Here is a 25,066-nt window from a genome sequence, read left to right as displayed (position 1 = left end):
TAAAAAAAAATTAAAAAAAATAAATAAATAAAAATAAAAGAACAAGAACAAAAAATAAAAAAATGAAAACAAGAAGCCACTAAAGGCTTTTCAACTGGGAGAAAGGGGTGTCACAATCTGATTTACATTTAAAAAAAAATTTTTTTTTTCAACGTTTATTTATTTTTGGGACAGAGAGAGACAGAGCATGAACGGGGGAGGGGCAGAGAGAGAGGGAAACACAGAATCGGAAACAGGCTCCAGGCTCTGAGCCATCAGCCCAGAGCCCGACGCGGACCGCGAGATCGTGACCTGGCTGAAGTCGGACGCTTAACCGACTGCGCCACCCAGGCGCCCCTGATTTACATTTTTAAATAAGCAAACTGCCTCGTGTGTAGTGAATGTATTGTGGAGGGAAAGGTGGGAGAAGGAAAACCGACTGGGAAGTCATCATAGAAGAGTCTAGAGAAAGTTTGGATGAAGGTGGTTGCAAAGAGATATGGGGGTAATTAAATGTATTCAAGATTAATAGTGGAAGTAAATCAAAGAACTTGGTGACTGAATTTAGGAGGTGAGAAGAAGAAAGCAGAGATACATCTCGGTTTTTTGACTTCGGTACCTGGAGATTGGTGTCACCACCACTCGTTCAATCTCCAAAAGCACTATCCTCTACTGCTCTCTCCCACTTCCCCTCCATATCCAACCAGTCACTGTTATTAGTTGGGATTATCCAGAGAAACAGAACAAACAGCATGTGTGTATATACATAAAGAGATTTATTTTAAGGGATTGGCTCACACGATTGTAGGAGCTGGCAATTCTGAAATCTGCAGAGCAGGCCAGCAGGCTGGAAACCCAGGCAAGTGCTGCTGCTGGAGTCCAAAGGCAGTTTGGAGGCAGAATTCCTTTTTCTACAGTGTTTTTTGTTTTTTTTGTTTTTTTTTTTAAGGCCTTAACTGATTGGATAATGATTAGGATAAGACCCATCCACATTTTGGGGGTTAATCTGTTTTACTCAAAGCTTACTGATTTAAATGTTAATCACATACAACAAGTACATTCACAGCAACAACTAGTGTTTAACTAAAAACTGGTTATCACGGCCAAGCCAAGTTGACACATAAAATTAACCATCACAGTCAATAAATTGTTTTGACCCTTAAATATTTCCCAGATTGGTTCTTTTCTTTCTGCTACCAATGCCTTACTTTAGGCTTGTGTTCTCATTTAATTAATTCATAAAATATTTACTTTATGGTATTAGATACTGTGCCAAATGGTGGAAATACAACTGTGAATAAAAGATTATTGCACCCTAGGGACCTTGCATTCCAGCCTTTCCCTGCCTTCTGCTAGCCTCCCTCTAATTTAGCTTTATAAAAGGATGACTGTATATCATTGCCTCTCATACTTTAACATGGAGAGTCATCTGAGGACCTTGTTAAAAAGGCAGATTTTGATTCAGTAGGTCTGGGATGGGGTCTGAGAATCTGTATTTCTAACAAGCTCTCCAGATATGGCTGTAGATGAGGAATAAACTAAGAGTAACTGGGCTGTACAAAATCTCTTTAAAGACCATGTTTATAAAATATGTATTTGTAGGGGCGTCTGGCTGGCTCAGTTGTAAAAGTAAGCAACTCTTGGTCTCCAGGTAGTCAGTTCAAGCCCCACATGGGGTGTAGAGATTGCTTAAGTAAATAAACTTAAAAAATGAAATAAAATGTGTATTTTTAGGCTCCCTGAAAAGATACACAAGAAATAGATAACAACTGTTGCTCCTAGAAAGAACAGAATGGCTGATCATTGTATATACCCTTTTATAACTTGGATTTTATACCAAGTACGTGTATTACATATTCGAAAATAAATTAACAACAAAAGTAAAGTAAAAACACCTGAAACTGCTCCTCTTAATACTCTGCAGTGGAGCCCAGTGGCCCAAAGGGCAGAGTGCAGTTTAGCCCATCTTAAACCCTGTATTATGATCAGTTTACTTATTCAGCTTATGTCGAATGTTGCCAGTCAGGTCAGGGACCACAGGCATTCTTTCCACCGGAAATGCAAGTGAGCAAATTTCACTTGGTCTTTCAAACTCCAGGTTCTGCAGAACTTACCCCAGGAAGCCTTTCATGCATCCTCCCGCCCCCCGCCTCCGCCGTTAAATTTACCCTTTTACATTTAACCTCATAATGCTTCTTTTTGTTGCAGTCATCACACTGTGTCGAAATTTTGTTTACATGTCTATCTTTGCTATTTGATTGTGCGCTCCTTGAGGACAAGGCTAGAGAGGACAAGGCCTAGCGCAGACCGACTTCCGAAATTATTCTGCGAAAGAATCATGTACTGGCTGGCCTCAAGGGGCTCACAGGAAGGGACAATCCTCGAGTTCTGGGGCTCTCTTCGATCCCTTCGTGAATAACTCAAGGCAAACGCGCCGGGAGCTGAATTCGAGTACCTTGGCTGAGAAGGCTGCCAAGAATGCGGCCCTGTCCACTTGCTCCTTCCCGGGCGCCCGGTCCACGCCGGCGTCCAGAGCAATCTCCCCTCGTCCAGCGCGCGACGCCTCCTCCGGGGGTCGGGGCCGCGGGTCCGCCGCCCCCACTGGCGGGCGCGGCTTGGAAAGCTTGGGGGTCTCCTTGGTATCCGCCAACAGCTCCGGGCGGTGGCCACAGTGAAGACAGGGAGGGCGCACCCGGCCGGTCGGGGCGGGGCTGCAGTTGTCAGGGAAAGGGTAGCAACGACAGGCGAGCACCAAGCGCCAAGGAAGGCGCCCTTCTAACTTCCTCGCACGTATGTTTCCTCGCCGGGACCCACGCTGGGGCAGCCGTCTCCTGTGCGCTTCCTCTCTCCCCGCCCCACTACCTCCAGGACCACTACCTCCACGCTGTGGGGTAAGGAACACTCAGTCTCACTCTCCCGCCGACTCCCGCGCTGTCGGCCGCATTCCACGCCCCCTTCCCGCCCGCGCGCGCGTCGCCGCTGCCGCCGCCGCCAGAAGAGGCGGGGCCTGGGCCCCGGCGCAGAGTCAGCCACGGTCCCAGCCTGCCCCGCGCCGGCCAACGAGAGCAAAGTCAGTGACTCACCTCCGCCGCGCTAACTCCTCGCTAGCTCTCCCCTCACACACGCTCACACCCGGTTCGAGATGGCGGCGGCAGCAGCGGGGGACTCTGACTCCTGGGGTGAGGGGAAGTTACGAGGGACAGGGGCTGTGCCGGCGCTGGCCCCAAGCTGAATCGGGCACTAACGCGGCTCGCTCTCTTCCGTAGACGCTGACACGTTCTCCGTGGAAGACCCGGTGCGGAAGGTGGGGGGCGGCGGCACCGCCGGCGGGGACCGCTGGGAAGGCGAGGACGAGGACGAGGACGTCAAGGTGGGTGCGGGCCGGTACTCCGGGCCGCGCGGGAGCGAACTGGCGCTGTCTCGGGCGGGGATGCCCGCCGAGGGGCGAGCTGGTGGACTCTGGGCCCAGGGGCGCCGCCCGAGCCTGCGGTCTACGGGTCCAGATGCGAGCGTAGGGCCCCCCGGTGCCCTCCTCCCCTACGCTCGCCGGCCATTTGGGCCGGAGTCGAGCAGCGTGGCCTTTTGGATTTCCTTGGCGGGGGCGGTGGCGGCCCCGGCCCCAACCCTTCTTTAAGGGTCTGCGTCCCGGCCTGGATCCCACCCACCAATTGGCGACGGGAGGTGACAGCAGCGGCCGGGCCCGGCCCACGTGCAAACTTCGCGGTCTGGAGCCACTCGCCAGAATGATCTGGGAAGTTGGGCATTGAGCCCAATGGTTTATCCCATATGGAAAGTCTTACAACCACCTGCCTGTTTGAGCTCAGGTATCCCTAGGGGCAGTAACTCATTTTTGTTTCTGAAGGCCCATTTGTAGAGTTTGTTAGAGCAGTTTGATGAATGAAATATTGTGCTTTAATTTTAGCCTCCCCCCCCCCACAAGACAAGTAGAAACAGTAAAGTTTACAAAATAACTTTAGACTACCCTCTCCCCACCCTGTTGTAAAAATATTAACCGAGTACTGAGATAGCCAGCAGTTAAGTTGTCAGAAACCTGGGTAGTCCTGGGAAAACGGAGAGTTGACGGAGTGAGTTATTTATTCGCATACGAACGATGCCTAAGAAAATATTGGTTAGAATAGAGGAGGGGGCCAGTGTTTTTTTCCTATGCTTTGTTGATCTGAACCAGATTTACCCTTGTCGTTTGTTGTTGAAAACTCCTGGGGACTCATATTGGTCCAGATGACATTATGACTAGTGCATTCATTTTTGTTTGTTTGTTTTTGGTAGTTAACAAACATCTCAAGCCCAGAATGTTAAGATTCTTTATAACAGAACTCTCAAAATTTTTACATTTGTGCAGAGTTTTGTATGAATTGAGAAGATGATTTCTCTTGGTTTTGATTCACTTAGTGTTTTACTTTCCTGACTTATACCCTTCAACACATATTGGGAGTCCTGTTAAGTCCTTCTGCTTGAGCTGAAAAAATTTAAGCTAGGTATCACTATGAACTTAATACTACTTATGTTTGGATTTTTTTTTTTTTTTCTCCTGAGTCTGATGAGGTGGATGTCTACTTTATTGAACAGCTTGAGGTCCAGAAAGAATGTGAGCTTTGCACACATTGGGGTTAATAAATGAGTAGTGCTATTGTGCATATACTTAGATGCTTCATTTACTTGTTGTATAGACATGGGAATGGATTGTGTATCATTCTCATTGCAAGATATTAGTTACCTTACTACATTGTAACAGATTTTCTATTTTGAGCATTTAGTTCACATTTGTCCTTTCACTTTTTCTGTGCTTACTGGATGCAGCAGTTAGGACATCTGTTCTGACTATTGGGAATAATTCAGCAAATGAGAAGAGAGAGAAATCAGGAAAGAAGTACCAGAAAATGAAGCTTGAAGGGAGTAGTCTGGACTAATGCCATGAAGTAACCTGCCTGTGATTATTGGATCTAAATGGTGTCATTCCTGATAAATATAATTCTTACCACTTGGAACTAATTTTAGAGATTTACAGGTTGTAAGGGACCATAAAGGTCATCTTGTCCAGTCACTCTTTTAGTGCAGAATTTTTCTTTTATGCAAATTATCTTATTTCTTTTACATAAACATTGAAGTTGATCTTGGAGAAAAAAGCTGAACTTGTCCATTTTATTTCTCACTTGAAATGTTGGTTTATTTCTATTGAATTTCTTCAAGGTTCCCAAGGTATGTTATTCATGGAGTAATGTGATTCCTCTGCTTTAGAATCAGACAGACCTAGGGGCGCCTGGGTGGCTCAGTCGGTTAAGCGTCCGACCTCAGCTCAGGTCACGATCTCACGGTCCGTGGGTTCGAGCCCCGCGTCGGGCTCTGGGCTGATGATGGCCCAGAACCTGGAGCCTGCTTCCGATTCTGTGTCTCCCTCTCTCTCTGACCCTCCCCCGTTCATGCTCTGCCTCTCTCTGTCTCAAAAATAAATAAACGTTAAAGAAAAAAAAAAATTAAAAAAAAAATTTTAGAATCAGACAGACCTAGGTGTATATTATTGCCTTGACATTTTCTATATTTGTGGTCATAAACAAGTTTTTTTTTTTTCAACGTTTTTTATTTTTGGGACAGAGAGAGAGAGAGCATGAACGGGGGAGGGGCAGAGAGAGAGGGAGACACAGAATCGGAAACAGGCTCCAGGCTCTGAGCCATCAGCCCAGAGCCCGACGCAGGGCTCGAACCCACGGACCGCGAGATTGTGACCTGGCTGAAGTCGGACGCTTAACCGACTGCGCCACCCAGGCGCCCCACAAGTTTTTTTACTCTTTCCTTTTAGTTCCCCAATCTAAATTGTCCTTACAGGAGATAACTTCAGGGGGTTGTTTTGCATTTTAAATGATGTAATATGTCTAGCATTAGGCAGAGTTGCCTAGCACTTGGGAGGCACGCAAACATTAATACTCTCTTACTTCAGGATGTTGCCTTAATTTTTCTGGCTTGTGGGAAATACCCTGTTTAGATCCAGTATCTGGGTTTATTTTGTGCCACATTTTGTGATTTCCTGAGCTCCAGGGGACCCTCCACGATGGCTCTTTACTGTGAATTTTGTGTTTTGAATGGAATGATTAACAAGCAAGTTTTTGCTTGTTCAGTTTACCAGTCTAGAGTTGAATTTTGTCACTTTGGATGGTAATGAGTAGTACCAAATTTCTGAATTTTGATGTTTTAATACATAATCCTTTTGTAAATATATGAAAACAAAGCTTAGTTTTCACAAGACCAAATAATCATAGCCTTTAAATAGTATAATATATGCATTTTTTTTTAAGAATATAGATTTAGTGTCATTTGTAACATCCTGAGAAATGAAAGGAAAACTGAGGTCTTTGTTGCAGTAATTTGCTTCAGTAGTTTACTGTTCTTCAGTAGACATTATAACATTTTGCTGTCCTTGACTTAGTTGTCTGGCAGTGACAGAAATGGATTTAGGAGAAACTATAGAATTGTTAATCATGAGGAGAGAAGCTGTGCTTCTTCCCAATTAAAAACAAGAGAACTAGGTGTGCCTGCTTGGCTCAGTCAGTAGAGCATGAGACTCTTGATCTCTGGGTTGTAAATTTGAGTCAACTGTTGGGTATAGAGATTACTTAAAAATAAAATCTTAAAAAAAAAAGAAAACAAAAGATGAGAACTAGGAAAATAGTCTCATGTCACGGGCTGGCTTTATTTTACCTTTCTTGCTATCCTGATGTTATGCAGAGGTAGGGAGGAAGTGTTCACTTGGCATATGTCACTGGGCTCCTTCCCCATTGCTAGAGTGATGTGTAGGTTGTGTTAAGGCAATGAGTGCATAGCCCCTGCAAGCAGGGACAATACAACTTTTACTTTATTTTACTAGCCTCCTAGTATTTTAATAGAATAGATTAAAAGCCGGATTTATTCAAGTTGTATAGAATTGTTTTGAGAAAACTGGCTGTGTTCAAGCATCTCTGGCATTTGCACATATAATGTTATTATACAATTCTTTTTAAAAGATCTGAGAATGAACTTAGTTGAAAACTGCCTGACTCATCCTACCCATTCAACTATCTGTTAGGATCGTATCCTGCTTAATAGCTTAAATCTACCAGAGTAAGGACATTTTTCAAGCATTAGAAATAGCATTTCTGAAGAAGAGGAGATTTTTGGGAAATACTCAGAAGGTGGGCATTTTGCCAGGAAATGGGTATCTTGAAGTGTGTAACTTCTCATGAAAAATTCCAAACATAAACAGAACTAAAGAGAAATTTAAATAAATCCATGAGCAATCTTATTTCTTCTGTATCTCCACTTAACTATTCTCCCCTAACCAGATTATTTTGAGGAAAATCTCAATTATATCATTATTTTGAGGAAATCTCAGTTATATCAAACTACCCTGGCAGTTTTTATAAACTAGTAAGTTTTTAGTTAGGAAGTGTTTTGTTTTGTTTTTTTTTTAACGTTTATTTTTGAGAGAGAGAGGGAGACAGAGGATCCAAAACAGGCTCTGTGCTGTCAGCACAGAGCCCAGTGCGGGGCTCGAACCCACAAACCATGAGATCATGACCTGAGCCGAAGTGTAACGCTTAACCGACTGAGTCACCCAGGCGCCTCAGTTAGGAAGCATGTTTGGTGTTGAAAATGTGTTTGTCATGCTGGATGACTGAAAATAAATAAGCCATTTGTTTAGTGTTCATTGTCTTGATATTGCTTTAGCCAGGCATTTGAAGTAGGATTGATTAATAATAGTTCCACGTGTGAAACTGGTAGGCATTGAGATGGACTTCAACGGAGTGCTTAGCCATAATACATAGTAGGATGTTAAAAACTTAATGAATTGAATTAAATGAAGTAGACTTTAGAGGCAGGTACCTTAGCTTCCAGAAACCAGCATAGTTTTGAGATGATGGAAGAACATTTAGGCTTCTTTTAAGAACTGAACTTTGCTGGGAAGTCTAGACTTGCCAGAAGCCTATTACACAGTTCTGAAGCCTCTTAGAGCACGTCAGTACAGCTTACAGAACATCAGTAAAAGACTCTTTTTCTGCAAAAGGTTATTTATCTAAACCAAATTACTTAAAGGGAAGTAAAAGAGTATATGTTAATTAATGGACTCTTGCTATGGGGCAGAAGAATTTTACTGCTCCTTTGAAGCTACTTCTGTTTGATGATCTATAAATACATCTTGCTTAAGTTGGAAAGCATTTTCAGCCCTAAATGTGTTCTCTGATTGCATGTGACATTCTGTAGTTGTGCATTGTAAAAATGACAGATCAGCCAACTACTGGCTGTATTATTAGAAATGTTTAAAAAGCAGGGTTTAAAAATTTGTTTTCAGTTCTCAGTCATGTTCAATTGGGAAGTAGGTTTTAAACTTGAAAAGCAGCCATCTCTTTCAGAGCAAAGGCTCAAATGATGTTGGGTGTGTATCTGTAGAAGAGTGTAGATTAGCAAGAGATTTATAAACTGCCTCTGTTCTTTTTTTTTTCTTTTAATTTTTTTTAATGTTTATTTTTGAGAGAGAGACAGAGCACAGGTGGGGGAGGGGTAGAAAGGGAGGGAGACAGATTCCAAAGCAGGCTTCAGGCTCTGAGCTGTCAGCACTGTGCCGGATGTGGTGCTCGAATCCACAAACCATGAGATCATGACCTGAGACGAAGTTGGACGCTTAACTGACCAAGCCACCCAGGTGCCCCTAAACTGCCTCTGTTCTAAGGAAGGTAGCTAGCCATTTTAGGAGAGCAACCTGGGTGGCTCAGCCAGTTGGGTGTCCAACTTCAGCTTGGGTCATGATCTCCTGGCTCGTGAGTTCAAGCCCCATGTCAAGCTCCGTGCTGACAGCTCAGAGCCTGGGGCCTGCTTCGGATTCTGTGTCTCCCTCTTTCTCTGCCCCTCCCCTGCTCACGCTCTGTCTCTGTCTCTCCTTTAAGAATAAATAAACAACAGAAAAAAATTTTTTAATTGAATATTACAGTTGGAAGATCTATTAGCTACCAAAAATTGGGTAAGGAATTTACTTGGTTATTGATAAGTATTCTCTGGAACCAAATAACCATTGAGAGCTTACTAAATTACAGACTTACTCTCTGTTTAAACGTGTTAAATTTTAGGTGTTTCTCTAAGAACGTTTTTTAAATTTTATCTGAACTTACTGTCAGCATTTACAAAGTCCTAGTGTTTACAGCAAATTGGGCAGATTTTGACCTTACATTTACTTTTTAGGCGCTGGCAAATTTTATAACTAAGGAAACAAAAACTCTAGTTCTTGGGGAAAACTACCTGGCCTTATGCTGTGGGAATTACGTCTATTTGGAAGTCTCTCTGTTGACTTTCACTATGCTCCCTTCTTTAGGGTCTTGTCCCCAGTCAGGGCAGCCTTGTTTCAAGCACTTTGGGGTGAGGGTGACAGACAGAGCTTGCCTTCCATGGTCCTTTTATGAACGCAGGAGCAGGTGCCATAGCTGTTCCCAGGACTTGTTGATAGGAACCACTGCTGTTGCTACTAAAATCCATTCTGTGGTGGAATCTAGGTAACCTCATTATGTCAGCCCTGATGGGACAGTTTAACTTGAGTGTCTGGAATAAGATTTATACTTTGATTTAGGGAAACCAGGAACTGGGATAGGGGTGGTACATAGAGTTGGTATAAATGAGATATGGAGGGCGCAGGGATATGGATGGGGGTGGGGTGATGTTTTACTGGGAAAGGGAACTGAGAAATGCTCCTGATGTATCTGTTTCTCCATGTTGGAGGTATTGGGATGGAGCTGCTCATTTTTAGCTATACCTCTCCCCTCTTGGCCTCCTGGTACCAGAGGCTGCTAGACTTGTTTCTTAAAATTAATAGAAAACCATCACAGGCAATTTGAGGTAGGTAACTGGTATAGTTGTAGCTGGACACATCACTCTGTGCCATACCCTTCCTTTGATGAGCTTTCCTGCAATTCCAGGGGAGCTCATTCCAGAACTGATTGATAGAATGAATTTTAGTGGGGAGGGACCTAGTTCTCAGATAGTTATGGTATACTTCAGGACTCCAGTAAGAAGTTGTTTACTATGACACTTTAAACCTGGTTCCTTTTTTTTTTTTTTTTTTTAAACCTGGTTCCTTCATTGTTTTGTTTTGTTTTGTTTTGTTTTGTTTTGTTTTGTTTTGTTTTGTTTTTGTTGGTTGGTTTGGTTCATTCATTACTTTTCACTGAGATTTTAGGATAGCTATCTGAGGGCCTAATGTTCTTACCTATAAAATGGAGAAACCACCATCTTACTTACAGGACTTCGTGAGGGTTAACTGTGTTACTACATGTAAGGCCCTTTGCACAGTGTTTGGTGCAAAGTAAACACTTAGTAAATGCTTTATCATCATCATCATCATTATCACTATTATTAATAGAGAGTGGTGAATATGTACCCCTTTGAAGTAAGCAAATGGTCTTCCTGTCTGGAGCACCACCTAAGCAGGATATCACTCACAGACCCAGCTTTCTATATTATGTGAAGATTAAAACAATAACAAAAAACTCCTAGTAGTTAATTTTTATTTTCAACTCTAGGGTTCCTTTTGTACTGTGGTGTATTGATAACAAGCACTTAAGCAAACCAGTCAGATTATACAAACATTTGCTTTTTAATTTCTAACTCTTGTATCTTAGATGTCCAAATAATGACTAGCAGGTTTGTTTTCAGTCTGTTAACCTTGACCTGTGAGTTAAATTGCCAAGGTGAGGTGATTATAAAAATATTTTACTTTTATCCAAATTTCTTTCTACTCTGCTTGCAGAGCCTATGATAGCCTTAATCAGGATTTTTTAGTTCTCTGGTGGACTTAGAGAATTTTATTAAAATCGAGGCTTGGTTAGTTTAAATACCTAGACTGATTCATTATGAGCTGTCTTGTTATAAAACAGAAGCTTGGTGTCATAGTTATGGCACATTAGTCAGCCTCTACATCTTCCAGCAGCAGCAGAGCCTCTTGCAATCCTGTGGTTCAGCTTCAAATGGCTATCCCTATTAAACTTAAACATTCTAAAGTCTCTGGAACCTTTAGAAAATTGTTTGATAATCAGTTTATATTTAGTTCAGTGACTGTGTTAGGTGTAGAAAAGACAAGAGTATAGATCAACCTTAAAGTGCCCTACCCAAGTTAGGGAGTGGGTTCAATAAGCTATTGATCAGCTCTTGACTGCTCTTAAATACTGGGCTTAAATATTATATAGATTTAATTCATTAATCAGGGTTGTGTTGTATACCAATAATTGTGTTGTATAGGTTGTGTTGTATATCAATAATTGAGCCATTGGCTAGAATGTTGGATGCTTTCACATTTGGGAAAGTAAGAAATATAAGGTCCTTTTAATTTTTTTTTTTTAATTTTTTTTTTCAACGTTTATTTTTATTTTTGGGACAGAGAGAGACAGAGCATGAACGGGGGAGGGGCAGAGAGAGAGGGAGACACAGAATCGGAAACAGGCTCCAGGCTCTGAGCCATCAGCCCAGAGCCCGACGCGGGGCTCGAACTCACGGACCGCGAGATCGTGACCTGGCTGAAGTCGGACGCTTAACCAACTGCGCCACCCAGGCGCCCCGTAATTTTTTATTTAAAACAACTGCAAATTACTTTAAGAGAAGTAGTTTTGGCTTGGTTGTCTTGTGTTGTGTTAACAGACAAGTTGATATAAAATTTCATATGGAAAAACAAACATGCAAGAATGGCCAGGAGAACACTAAAAAGCCTGAAAACCTATAAGAGAGGGAACCAGCCTTGACCTACATAAAAACATACTATAATAATTAAAGTAATGAAAGCAGTGTGGTATTGGTGCATGAAGAGACAGTAGACCTGTGGGAAAGCAGAAGTAGACCAAGTACCTGTGAAAATTTAGTATGTGGCAAATCACAGGGCTCAGGTATACTTTTTAATAACTGATGCTATGACAATTAGGTAACCATTTAGAAAAAGAGTTAGATCCATACTTCATACCACACAAAAGAAAAAACTCCATATGGACTAGAGATCTAAATAAAAAACAATGAAAGCATACATGTTTTAGAAGAAACTGACTTGATGAAATTCACAGGCAATAAAAAGAAAAGACTGATAAATTTTACTGCATAAATGTGGTGGGGTGCATATGCTTCATAGGGAAACACTAGAAATATTTCCATTAAGAACAACAAGGCAGGGGTGCCTGAGTGGCTCAGTTGGTTAAGCTTCTGACTCTTGGTTTTGGTTCAGGCCATGATCTCAAGTTTTGTGAGTTCAAGCCCTGCATTAGGCTCTGTGCTGACATCACTGGAGCCTGCTTGGGATTCTGTCTCCCTCTCTCTCTGCCCCTCCCCCACTTGCTCTCTATCTCTCAAAAAACAAAAAACAAAATAATGATGCCCATTATCTCTGCCATTATTCACAGTGTACTAGAGGTTTAGCCAGTGCAGTTAGATAAATCAGTTGTGGAAACATAAGAATTGGTAAAGAAGTAAAGCCATTTTCATTTACAGATGATATGATAGTACACCTGGAAAACCCTAGAGAATCAATGAAAGTGACAAATTAATTAACATGTAAAAACCAATTGTATACACAAATAATAACCAGTTAGAGGACATAACAGGGAAGGAAAAAAAAAACCCTCCAATTTACAGTGGGAACACATAAGAGAAATACTTAGGAACAAACTTGAAGAGAAATTCACAAAATCTCCAAGAGGGAAACTTTAAAACATTCCTTGAAAGATACAGAAATAGACTTGAACAAATGGAAAAACAGCCCTTTTCCTTGGCTAGGGTGGCTCAACATTATGAAGATGTGCATTTTCCTAACATTAATTTACAATTTTAATGCAGTACAAAAAAAAAAATACTTCTTTCTGTGGAGTTAGATAAGTTGCACATGGAAAAGTAAACAGGCAAGAATTATTAATAGAAGTCCTTTTCTTTAGGATAACTGGGATGATGATGATGATGAAAAAAAAGAGGAAGCAGAAGTAAAACCAGGTGAGCCACTGGGGTTCCTTCATTTTTGGTTTTATATCTTGTGAGCATGTAATACTTATGTTAAGACAAATGACAAAATGCTTGCAAAATTGAAAATTTTTGTGTTGAGAAACCAAACACCCTTCCATTCTCACTTTATTCTCTTCTCCTCCCATCTCTTCTCTCCCCTCAAAACATAATCAGATTGGATACTGCCTGCCACTTTCTGTTTGAGTGCTGCTGTTAGGAGACGGTAGAGGAGGGTGTGATCTCATTTTAATAATCTAAATCCTGCTGAAAGCACTGGGGAAATATGAAGGGAGATGTTTGGGTCCTAGGGGTCAGATCAGAGAAGAGAAAGGAAGAGTCCCAGAACTTTCCCATTGTTATTCACGAGTAAATCACTATATGAAATTGGAGCTAGGAGAAGTTTGGTCTTTTGAAGTATATTATTGTTATGTCTGTCTCATCCACAAACTGGAAAATATTCAAGGTAACTGTGATTAAAACATTTCTTTCAGAAGTAAAAATTTCAGAAAAGAAAAAAATAGCAGAGAAAATAAAAGAGAAAGAACGGCAGCAGAAAAAAAGGCAAGAAGAAATTAAAAAGAGGGTAAGTAATACTCATTTCCTGAAATACAGAATTCTCACATCAGTAATGCTACATTGTCTTAATAGACAGCAAGTATTACCTAGCAGTCTGACGGGCTTTGTAAAGACTATAAATGGACACTATTAGAGAAGTAAATCCCCAAACTGAATTCTGTGTCTCCCTCTCTCTTTGCCCCTCTGCCTCTTGTACGTGCTGTCTCTTTCAAAAATAAATATTTAAAAAAGCCCCTCAAAATAAAAGATAAATTATCATAATGAATAATCATGTATGTCACCTAAATTTAACAGTTACTAATATTTTGCCATATTTGCTTCATCTTTTTTTGTTAAAATCAAGTAAATAAAATGTGCATTTTATCTTTAAATACTTCAGTATGCATCTTTGAAAAATCAAAGCTGTTTCTCACATGATTACGTATCTAATAGAATGAACAGTAATTTGTTAATGTCATCTAATATTCAGTTTATATGGGTTGGTTTTTTTGTTTGTTGTTTTGTTTTGTTTTATTTTGTTTTTTGAGAGAGAAAGAGAGTGCACAGACAGGGAAGGGGCAGAGGAAGACAGAATCTCAAGCAGGCTCCACGCTCAGTGTGGAGTCTAATGTTGGGCTTGATCTCATGACCGTGAGTTCGTGACCTGAGCTGAGATTAAGAGTTGTACCCTTAACGAACTGAGCCACCCAGGTACCCCTATATGTGCCCAATTTCTAATTGTCCCAAGATATCTTTTACATATGGTTTGTTTAAACAAGGACCTTAGATTCATTGCATTAGGTTGTTAACATATCCTAAGTCTCCTAGAGTATCTTTCTCTCTGTCTTAAATGACAGTAAGGGCACCTGGGTGGCTCAGTTGGTTAAGCATCCAACTTTTGATCTTGGCTCAGGTCATGATCTCATGGTTCATGAGTTCAAGCCCTGCATCAGGCTCTGGGCTGATAGCTCAGAACCTGCCTGGAGTTCTGTTTCTTCTTCTCTCTGCCCCTCCCTTGCTTATGCACATGCATGTGCTCTCTCTCTCAAATAAACTTGAAAAAAAAAAGTAAAATGACATTCACTTATTGAACGGAGGAGCCCATTTGTCGTGTAGAATATCCCACCTTTTTGATTTGTCTGATTACTTACAGTTGCAATTTCCTGTAACTTGGCTGGTAAGTCTAAAAGTTTGATTGGATTCAGATTAAACATTTTTAATTGGAATACTTTAGAGGTCATGCTATGTGCTTCATATTGCATCATATCACATCAAGAGTCACGTAATATCTGTCCTATTATTAGTGATGCTAAAGTTGATGACTGGGTTAAGGTGGTAACAGTCTGATCCTTCTATTATAAAATTACATATTCTTGTAAGTAATCCAATTTTACGTCAAGCTCCCACCCATTAGTTTAGTGTTAGTAATGATTATTGCCTAATTGTTTTATTAGGGATTGCAGAATGGTGATTTTTCTCATCCAGTGACTTCTCTTCCATTTGTTACTGGCTGGCTTTTCTTCCTCCTCTTCTACTTGCTTTGCTCTTTGATTACTTTGATATGGTTTGTGCTAGAAAAGCAGAGTAAAAGCTTAATTGTTTTCTTGTAATCACTAATTTCCAGAGTAAGGAGGGAGTGTAATAGTAACTTCAAAGGGTTGAAAAATGAGGGGGTTGTGGGTTTTTTTCTTTTGAGTAAATTTGTACATGTACAGGTTTTTATAAATTTTACTCAGATACAGTAATTATTCTTTTGATGCTCATATTTTCCCAACTTTGGCCAGTAGGAAACCCTTTCGGTTGTTCTAATGTTCATCCTTTTGACAGAACCCTATTAGTCTTTGAAAACTGCTTTCTGGCACAATAAGTGCCGGGCTCACCTGGTAAACTCTCTTCTTTAAGCCTGGAATGTGCTACTTCCCTGAGGTTTTTAGTGGAAATGATGTTTAGAAGCCAAATCTAGTTGCTAGTAGTACTCAGCATTATTGAGGTGGCCTTGCCTTCTAGACCCATTTTTATAGGTGAAGCTAGGAAAGAAATAAATGCATGAGTATATGTGTTGTATATGTCAGCGTTAGTTCATGGATTCTAATAACGTTAACATAATTAATTGTTTATTTGCTTTTCTACAATACCAGTAATACTAACAATGTTTGTAGGATTTCTTTGCAATTCTTTTTGCATTGAGAATATATCCTCTAAGGATGTATAATTATGTTCTGGGTTCTAAAGTCATTTGTATTATTTTGTGTCAGTATGTCTTTTGATACACATTTTAGAGTCATTTGTTACCATTTCCATTTTTAAAGTTTTATTTTTTATGTAACTTTATTTTTTAAACATGAAATAATGTTCAGAAGGCAAAACCATACAAAAATGGTACACTCAGAAAAGTCTCAGACATCCATTCCTGTCCTGTCCTCTCCATCCTGTTCCCTGTCACCCCCTATAAGAAAGCATTTTCACTAGTTTTTGGTTTATTCTTTTTTCTTTTTTATTTTTTGTAGCTGTATGGTATTCTGTTGCTACAAATATGTACCATATTTTATTTCACCAGTCTTCTAGTCATGGGCAGCTGGATCTTTTTTCCCCATTCCTGTACTTGAACTAACAGTGCTTCCATGAATAGCCGTATCTGTGTGTCATTTTTAATGGGTATAGTCATATTTGTAGGATAGATTGTCAAATGAGAGATTGATGGGTCAGAGGGCAAATTACATTTGTAGTCTTGCCAAGGGTTCTCAAATTGCCCTCTGTATGGGGTTGTACCAGTTTGCATTTGCCAACAATGTATCAGAGTGTGTTTCCCCAGTCAGGGACATTTTAGATACTTTTAAAATAATTTATACTTGCATATCAAAAATATTTACATGTGTGTTTCTATGATCAGAACAAGCAATAGAAACTTAGACCTCAGTCTAAGAAGCCATCTTGGTTAGATCTTTCTTGGTCATTGAAGTTAGAATTTGTACTTCCTTTGTTGTGTCTTGGTATTTATATCCAACATAAAGAAACCTTATTAGAGTGTGCTCAGTTTGTCTTAAGTAAAATATTGAGTTAAGATGAGTTCAGTTTTGATGCAGGAAATACTTAATAATGTCCAGGTCTACAAAGACAGTTAAGTCAAGATATTTCCTTTTTTCTTTCTAGAAAGTATTCTGAGATTTCCTAACTTGGCATAATGACATTTCTCATTTTATCCTCTCCATGAGAAACAAAATATGATGTATTTCAGAAGTGGACTTGTGAGTCAGAATCTGCAAACTGCATAGACATAGTTAACTATGAATAGCACAAGTTCCCTTTACTTTTTCCCACTTTAATGAATACTGTCATAGATTCTCCTTCATAGTAAAAGTGATACATTTGTTGTAGGAAGTATCACAGTATAAAGAAATGATATTCACTAAACTGTTGACTGTCAGAGAAGTAGAACTGGAAAATAACTGACAACTTCTGTTGTGTGCCTTTAAAATTTGTTAACAATGATGTGTTACTTTTATAATAATAATATAAAAATGTAAATAAGAGGAAAACTTTTTTTAAATTTTTTTATTGTTTATTTACTTTTGAAAGACAGAAATGGAGCATGAGTAGGGGAGGGGCAGAGAGAGAGGGAGACACAGAATCTGAAGCGGGTTCCAGGCTCTGAGCTGTCAGCATAGAGCCCGACATGGGGCTTGACCTCATGAACTGTGAAATCATGACCTGAGCTGGAGTGGGATGCTTAACCTACTGAGCCACGCAGGTGCCCCAAGAGGAAAACGTTTTTTGGTGGTTTGTTTTGTTTTACATTTTTATTTATTTTTGAGAGACAGAGACAGAGCACACCTGCGGGACGGGCAGAGAGAATGAGACACAGAATCCGAAGCAGGCTCCAGGCTCCAAGCTGTCAGCACAGAGCCCGATGCAGGGCTCGAACTCACAAACTGTGAGATCATGACCTGAGCCAAAGTCGGACTGAGCCACCCAGGCGCCCCCAATTTTTTTTTTTTTTTTTTTAATTAGAACGTGTGTGTGCACAAGTGGGGGATGGGCAGAGGAAGAGAGAGAGAATATTAAGCAGGCTCCTCACTCAGCATGTAGCCTGATGTGGGGCCCCATCCCATGACCCTGGGGGATCATGACCTGGATGGAAATCAACAAGAGTTGGATGCTCAACTGACTGAGCCACCTGTGTGCCCCCAAAACATTTTTTTTATGTTTGCATAGTACAGTTGGCCTTTGAACAATGTGAGGGCTAGGGGTGCTGACCCCTGCACAGTCAAAAAGCTACATACAACTTTTGACTTCCCCCAAACTTAACTATTAATAGCCTACTATTGACTGGAAACCTTACTGCTAACACAGTCAACACATAATTTTGTAGTTGTGTGTATTATATATCATATTCTTCCAGTAAAGTAAACTAGAGAAAAGAAAATGTTAAGAAAATCATGAAGAGAAAAATGCATTTGCTGTACTGTAAATACCAGAAAAAGTCTGAATAAGTGGACCCATGCTTTTCAGACCTGTTTTATTCAAGGGCCATCTGTATTGTCATATGGCTGTGCCATGTTTTATTTATTCTTTTGTTGAACATTTGGGTTATCTCTAAATTTATTGGAAATTATAAGTAATATTCCAATGGACATCCTTGTGGCTAAATGTTAGTGTGCATCTTTGGTTTCTTAAGATAAATACCTAGAAGTGGAATTGAGTCCACATAAAGCATATAAAAGTTATTTTAAGACTTGATGCACATTACCAAGTTGCCCTAGAAAGGTTGTTTCAATCAATATACAGTCTTTAGCAGCAGAATGTGAGTGTGATTTTTCCCTTGTCTACAATCTCAATTCCATATTTTTTAAAAAGGCTGTGGAAATAAACTCAGTCTTCTTGGGTTCTTAACTCAGCTCTCTCACATTAGCAGCTGTGTTAACCTTCTGTTACCATGGACAGGTTGCTTAACCTCTCTGTGCCCCAAATTTTTTTGTGTAAAATCAGGATAAGAACATCTGAGGTGTTTAGAAGGATGCCTGAAATAAACACTTTATAAGTATTTGCTATTATTTATAATTTTGTGTTTATTAAAAAAAGTTCACACAATTCAAAAATGTACTGGTCATTCATAATCCCAGCCATTTTAAAGTTTTCTTTCTGTCTCATTTTAGTTAGAAGAACCTGAAGAACCTAAAGTGCTAACACCAGAAGAACAATTAGCAGATAAACTGCGGCTAAAGAAATTACAGGAAGAGTCAGACCTTGAATTAGCAAAAGAAACTTTTGGTAAGGTGCAGGGAGGGGGTGATTGCAGTGAAGTATTGAAGTTCCAAGTGCATGCGGTGGAAGTCTTACTAGTTATGAAAGTTTAGAAAACATCTCCATTTTTGGCATAATAATACTGGCTAACTTAGATATTAGAAAGTAGTTTTTACTTTATATTTGAGGTTTCTTGCTTAAGGCAGAGTGAAATACATTTTCAGATTTTTTAATGATTATGTTCTGAGTATCACATAAAAGGTTATTAAGATAAATCATTGGACCTTTTCAAATAAAGTTTCCTGCTCCTTTAAATAGATCAGCTGGATGAAATTTGGATGAAATGTGAGGTCTGTAGCTTTGAGGTTTAAATATTGAACTGACTATAGGGCTGTCCTATTGTCTTAAATTTGGGTAAGAATGTTCCTGTGGGGCATTCACCTTCAGCTGTGCCTCTGCTCAGGATCATTCCTTTCTGTGACCCTTCTTGGCCCTTGCCATACCCAGTCTTTAGAGGGCTTCCATTTCTGTGTGCCATGCTACAGTTGTGAGTGGTACATGAGATAAAAAACATATTCAGGATCCTGTATGTATGGAAGTTCAGAGTGTTCTAGGGGAGAGTAACATGACATGAAGGGGAAAGTAAGAAACATGGCCAAAGAAATAGTTAAAAGTTCTCCCTTTGTTTAATTAAGCTCATTGTTGTCATTACCTATTGTGTACTTTTCAGAGTAGAAGATTATGTTGAAAGAGTTAAAGAGCTTTGAAACCTATAGCTAATTGTATCCCCATCCTTCCTGTTCTTTAAGGAAGGCTGACAAGTGATCATTGTCCTTTCTGTGGGAAATGTGATTTTCTCACTCCAGGAGTTGCTCGCAACCTGAGGAGTTACTTTGGGTGCTCCTGTGCACTGGCGTGTGCTTGGCAGATCTTAACCTGCAGAGGGCACGCAGCCATTATCCAGTGCCTTCATAGCATGGTAACAGCCAGCCAAGTGTTTATTAAAGAAAAGAGTTTACATGCTACTTAAAAATTCTAAAATGCGACAATTGTGGATTGCAAGGCAAAAACATGGATTCATACAGCCATCATTTAGTTAATAGGGTTTTAATGTTGTATTTCTCATACTAAAATACTAAATCAGTGATACTGTTAACTCAGTTTGCTATTGAGGAAGATACAAAGTGTACTGTCTCTTAGCCTAGAATCCTTTTAGGCCAGATTCTTTCTGTTGGGATTTTTTTTTTTAATTTTTTTAAATGTTTATTTACTTTTGAGAGAGAGACAGCATGAATGGGGGAAGGGCAGAGAAGGAGGGAGACACAGGATCCGAAGCTGGCTTCAGGCTCTGAGCCGTCAGGACAGAGCCTAGCCTGATGGTGGGGCTTGTAGCCACAAACTGTGAGATCATGACCTGAGTCGAAGTCAGATGCTTAACCAACTGAGCCACCCAGGTGCCCCTCTGTTGGGATTTTAATACATGGCTTACCTCTCTTAGCTTCTGGAGTCAGCTGCATACTTTGACAGGAGCCATCTGGGTTTTTGTTTTGTTTGCTTTTTCCTTCTCTCCTCATTTTACTGTGGCCTATTTTTTTTTTTAAGTTTATTTATTTTGAGAAAGGAACAGGGGAAGAGGGGCAGAGAGAGAGAATCCCAAGCAGGTTCCATGCTCAGCATGGAGCCCGACGTAGGGCTTGATCCCATGACAGTGGGATCATGACCTGATCCAAAAGCAAGAGTCAGCCGCTCAGCTGATCCACCCAGGCCCTCCCCTGCTGCATGCTATTCTTAGACAGAAACTTTAAAAACATCCTTTTTGTGCCAGGGACGCTTTTGGTGCTGTGGTGAAAACTACAGGTTTCCTCTTAATATGATTTTTTAAATGCAGAAAATAAAATTCATAGAATTTTACTTACTAAGTAAGTCTGTTATATTGAAATAGGTATAATGTTAAAAAGACGAGATACTGTAATAATGTGTTTCTTTATTAATGCAGTAAATAAGATCTAGTGGCAGGTCTATCTAATAAGTAATGTAATTTGAAAGTAATGATGACCGAAACAATATTTTAAGAGAACTACAACTGTAATGTGATATGAAAATATCTGATCTTTACTAGTAACAGGTTTTTGCTAGTTATAACCACTGTGATTTATTGCCTATAATCAAAATGGGAGGAAAAGCTAAATTAGAGGTTAATGAAAATAAAGTAATCTTTGATCCAAATTTGCAGACCTGCTGTATTCTGTCCAAGAACTCCAGTGGACCCAGGTTAAGAAACTCTGCTTTAGCATGAAATAACAGCGTTGTTCAGATACCGAATTGGTTTATAAACCTAAAAAAAATCTTTCTGATATTTTTAGTGCTCCCTCTTCTCCTGCAGGTGTTAATAATACAGTTTATGGAATAGATGCTATGAACCCATCTTCAAGAGATGACTTCACAGAGTTTGGAAAGTTACTAAAAGATAAAATTACACAATATGAAAAGTCACTATATTATGCCAGTTTTTTGGAAGCCTTAGTTCGAGATGTGTGTATTTCACGTAAGTAATTCTAATCTCTACTTCTGTAGGTGGATTTTAGTAACAGCCCATCATAGGAGGATGGAGGTTGACTTTTTTTGGGATGCTATAATAGACTTAGGATTTCCTTTTCAGAAGTTACCTTGGGAATGTTCTGCAAATACCCAGTGAGTTTTAGTGGTTTATTTATTTATTTATTTATTTATTTATTTTTTTTTCAACGTTTATTTATTTTTGGGACAGAGAGAGACAGAGCATGAACGGGGGAGGGGCAGAGAGAGAGGGAGACACAGAATTGGAAACAGGCTCCAGGCTCTGAGCCATCAGCCCAGAGCCCGACGCGGGGCTCGAACTCACGGACCGCGAGATCATGACCTGGCTGAAGTCGGACGCTTAACCGACTGCGCCACCCAGGCGCCCCGTGAGTGGTTTTGTTTTTTGAGGCTTGCTTCTTAATGTTTTTAAAATGGCTTCCCAAAGGGACATCTGGACTTTGCTGATACAAAGCTGATAAAACACTAGCTTATTCTTTTATCTAATTATATCTTAAAAAAAAATTTTTTTTTAACGTTTATTTTGAGACAGAGAGTGCAAGCAGGGTTGGGGCAGAGAGAGAGGGAGACACAGAATCCGATGCAGGCTCTGAGCTGTTGGCTCCCTTTATCTAATTATATCTTAAATGGACGAGGAAGTATCTTTTGGGGAAAACTGTTTCTCACCATATGGAATTTTACAGCTGAGTGCAACCATAGTAAGTGTTCATTTTACAAACAAGGAAGCTTGTGACTATAGGTTTAAGTTGCTCAACAGAACAGGTACCTATATTCTGGGTCTGTGGGTGTGGTGCCATGCCCTGAAAGGAGTCATACATTTCAGAGACAGGGTGTGTGGGAGTAAAAACCAGGGGTGGTGTGGCACTAATGTGGAAGGGACTGTTTTTGCTAGCACTGCTGTTTTTAAGATCAAGAAAAAGGAATTCTACACGATGAACTTTCAATTGGGATTTCCTTGAGAAATCATTACTAATTTGGGTGTTCTGAATTTGATTAGTGATATACCCATAGTTGGTATTTTATTTACATATACTTTTTTTCTTCTTTTTGAAGGTGCTCTCTAACCAAAACTGAAACTCTTTTTTGGTAGCTAAAAACTGCTGTGTTTCAGCTTGGTATTTTTATAAGGATAAAGGATGTGTTGTCCACTAATCAGACTTGTCTGCTAGTAGGATACTGAGATTTCCGAGATAACCTGTTTTCATTCTGGTTCCCGTGGTAGAAGTGGTAGAAAATAGAGACCCTAAAGGGTGGGGAGTTGTAATTTGTAGTTTTAAGAATGGTTGTTCCATGTTCATTCAGCCACTCCTCAGTGTGCATCGAGGATGTGTTGTGGAAAGGCATGGTGATCCTCCGTGTGTTTATTTTTTTGCCCCCTCACATGTTTAGATGGAGTTAAGGAGGTATGGTAGGGGACGGTATGAGCTCTAAAGACACTTCGGGTTTCTTTTTGAACAATGGTGTCTTGGTTATTTCAGGTCATTATAAAATTTTTGTTGCTGAGTTTTCTAGTTTACGTTAAATAGTTCTGATTTGTGAGCCTAGCCATAGACTGAATTGTGATTCTTTACCATCTTATGTTTAACAGGACAAATTCATAGCCTTTTTAAAGTTACTGAAGCTAATGATGGACAAAGTAGAGGTGGTAATTCCTTTTTCTTTTTTTTTTAGTGGAAATTGATGACTTGAAAAAGATTACCAATTCATTGACTGTGCTTTGCAGTGAAAAACAAAAGCAAGAAAAGGTAAGGGCAAACATGCAAGGGAGATGCCTATCACATTAGGATGGGGGTGTAGGCATAATATTCTCAGTGTACTGGGAGCCTGAACTAAAATTTAAATTGGAAGAGAGCTGGAGCCTGAGTGCCATTACTGTCCTTTTGTTCACAGACATGGTCAGAGTTTTCTTTTGGAACAGAAATTGCTTTGGGTTAGGTCTGAGATCTCCCCTAAAGTTTTTTTGTTGCCAGAGGCTTTAGTGTCTCTGTGAGGGTTTCTGTACCAGAAAAAGGTGCCCATAGTGGACAGTCTCATGAATTAACTCTCTTTTGTCTTTAGCAAAGCAAAGCCAAAAAGAAGAAGAAAGGCGTGGTTCCTGGAGGGGGATTAAAGGCCACCATGAAAGACGATCTGGCAGATTATGGTGGTTATGATGGAGGATATGTACAAGACTATGAAGACTTCATGTGACATTTTATCTTCTCCTGGTGTCTTCTTTCTGTTGCCCACAATCCCTTCAACATGTAGCACAACTTCCTTTCCTTTCAGTTCTGCCAAATGCTACAATCAGAAGTGCAGTATCTTTTGTGCTGGTTATTTAACCCCTTGACACTTAGGTGCTAATGTGCGAATGAGGGAACTTGGATCTTGCTGCCAAGGGGTTAAAATTGGGAACCTCAGTTGCTACTAAATCATAGTTTAAAAAAAACAAGCGTAATAATGTTGTCATTGTTGCTCTCTGATTCCATAGCAGCAGTCACTGAATTGGAAACAAAGGTTGCAACATGACAAAAATTGTGTAGTATTTACCAGCACCATTCAGTAATACAGCCTTAACCATACCTCCTTGAACTACTTCATAACTTGTCAAGAAAAGCAGTTTGCAGCAAGGGCATGCCGTGTGCACCTAGTATTAAAATTGCTTTGTCTTAAAATTGAGCGTGAGGATATTAAAAATACATTGTGAAGAAGACTGCTTATCTCAGAGTGAAGATACAACGGCTGAAAAGCACTAGCTTGATACTTAAAAATCAAATGACCAAAACCCTCCAACTTTGAAGCTGAAGAAGGTAGACCTCCATTATTGTGTTGCATTACAAGTTGTGGAATCTCTTGAATGCATAGACTGTCTAGTTTCTATTTATCAGACTGTTCTGCTGACGGAGTGCTTCAGACGGGGGAGGGAAGCTCTTTACCTGTTTCATTTCCCTGATTTAAGTGTCTGAACAATCCTCCTTTGTTCTCCTGGGCTGCAATGGAACAACTTTAACAGGGTTTTGGCATTTCCTTTCCTTTATAAAACATGCTCAGCAAACTGCACCAGTTGACTACAGTTTGGTAAATTGTTATGTTAACAATTATGACATCTGCAATGTTTTATAAAGCAACTAATTTAATAAAATCACTATTGTGAGGACTTAAATTTTGTGTTAACTCCCAAGAGATATTTTTGGAGTATAGAACAACAGCTCTTGGGACTAGAGTTCTCTGTATACTTACAAAGCTATTAATAAATGCCTGATGAGCAGTTAACAGCTTTAAGACAAAAATGATGTGCCAGGCCTGATTAGTGTCACCCTAGAGCGACAAAGGTATAGGGCTGCCTTCCTCTCCTTATTTATTTGGGCAAATTATTTGCTTGTTTAGATAGTAAGGCCTAACTCAGTACGGAGAAGAGCTTATTTATTTGGAGTAATTGAGCTTATTACTCAGGTTACGGCTGTAAAAGCATAGATTGGGTGATCCTCTTTATTATATATTTTAAGCAATTTAACCAAATTTGTGGTTGGAGTCTTTTTGAAACTGTCAGAGAATCAAAAGTAGGGACAACAAAACATGTTTTAAGTTTCTCTTAAATAGGAAATAGGAACCTCAATCAAAGCTCTGTAGACTACTAAGTGTAAGAACCGTCTAAATGATTGGAGGAATTAACAGAAAGCAATGACTACACAGCAATAATTACAGTAAATAAAGATTGTTTTAGGGCAGACAA

General features: G+C 39.9%; 1 protein-coding gene across 1 annotated transcript; it reads left to right on the top strand.

The window, feature by feature from the left end:
• The first annotated feature begins 3,006 nt into the window (after nt 1–3,006).
• Nucleotides 3,007–24,496, top strand: EIF3J (eukaryotic translation initiation factor 3 subunit J). Its single transcript, XM_043555540.1, has 8 exons — nt 3,007–3,158; nt 3,246–3,349; nt 12,918–12,972; nt 13,473–13,564; nt 18,690–18,804; nt 21,161–21,322; nt 23,026–23,099; nt 23,413–24,496. Exons 1-8 carry the CDS (start codon nt 3,122–3,124, stop codon nt 23,542–23,544), a joined length of 771 nt encoding a protein of 256 aa, XP_043411475.1. The 5' UTR covers nt 3,007–3,121; the 3' UTR covers nt 23,545–24,496.
• Nucleotides 24,497–25,066: the final 570 nt, after the last annotated feature.

The sequence above is a fragment of the Prionailurus bengalensis genome, chromosome B3 (genome assembly GCF_016509475.1).
Source record: "Prionailurus bengalensis isolate Pbe53 chromosome B3, Fcat_Pben_1.1_paternal_pri, whole genome shotgun sequence".
NCBI classification, from domain to species: domain Eukaryota; kingdom Metazoa; phylum Chordata; class Mammalia; order Carnivora; family Felidae; genus Prionailurus; species Prionailurus bengalensis.
Note: the sequence above shows the minus strand (reverse complement) of the source record. Positions and strands in the feature narration are given on the sequence as shown.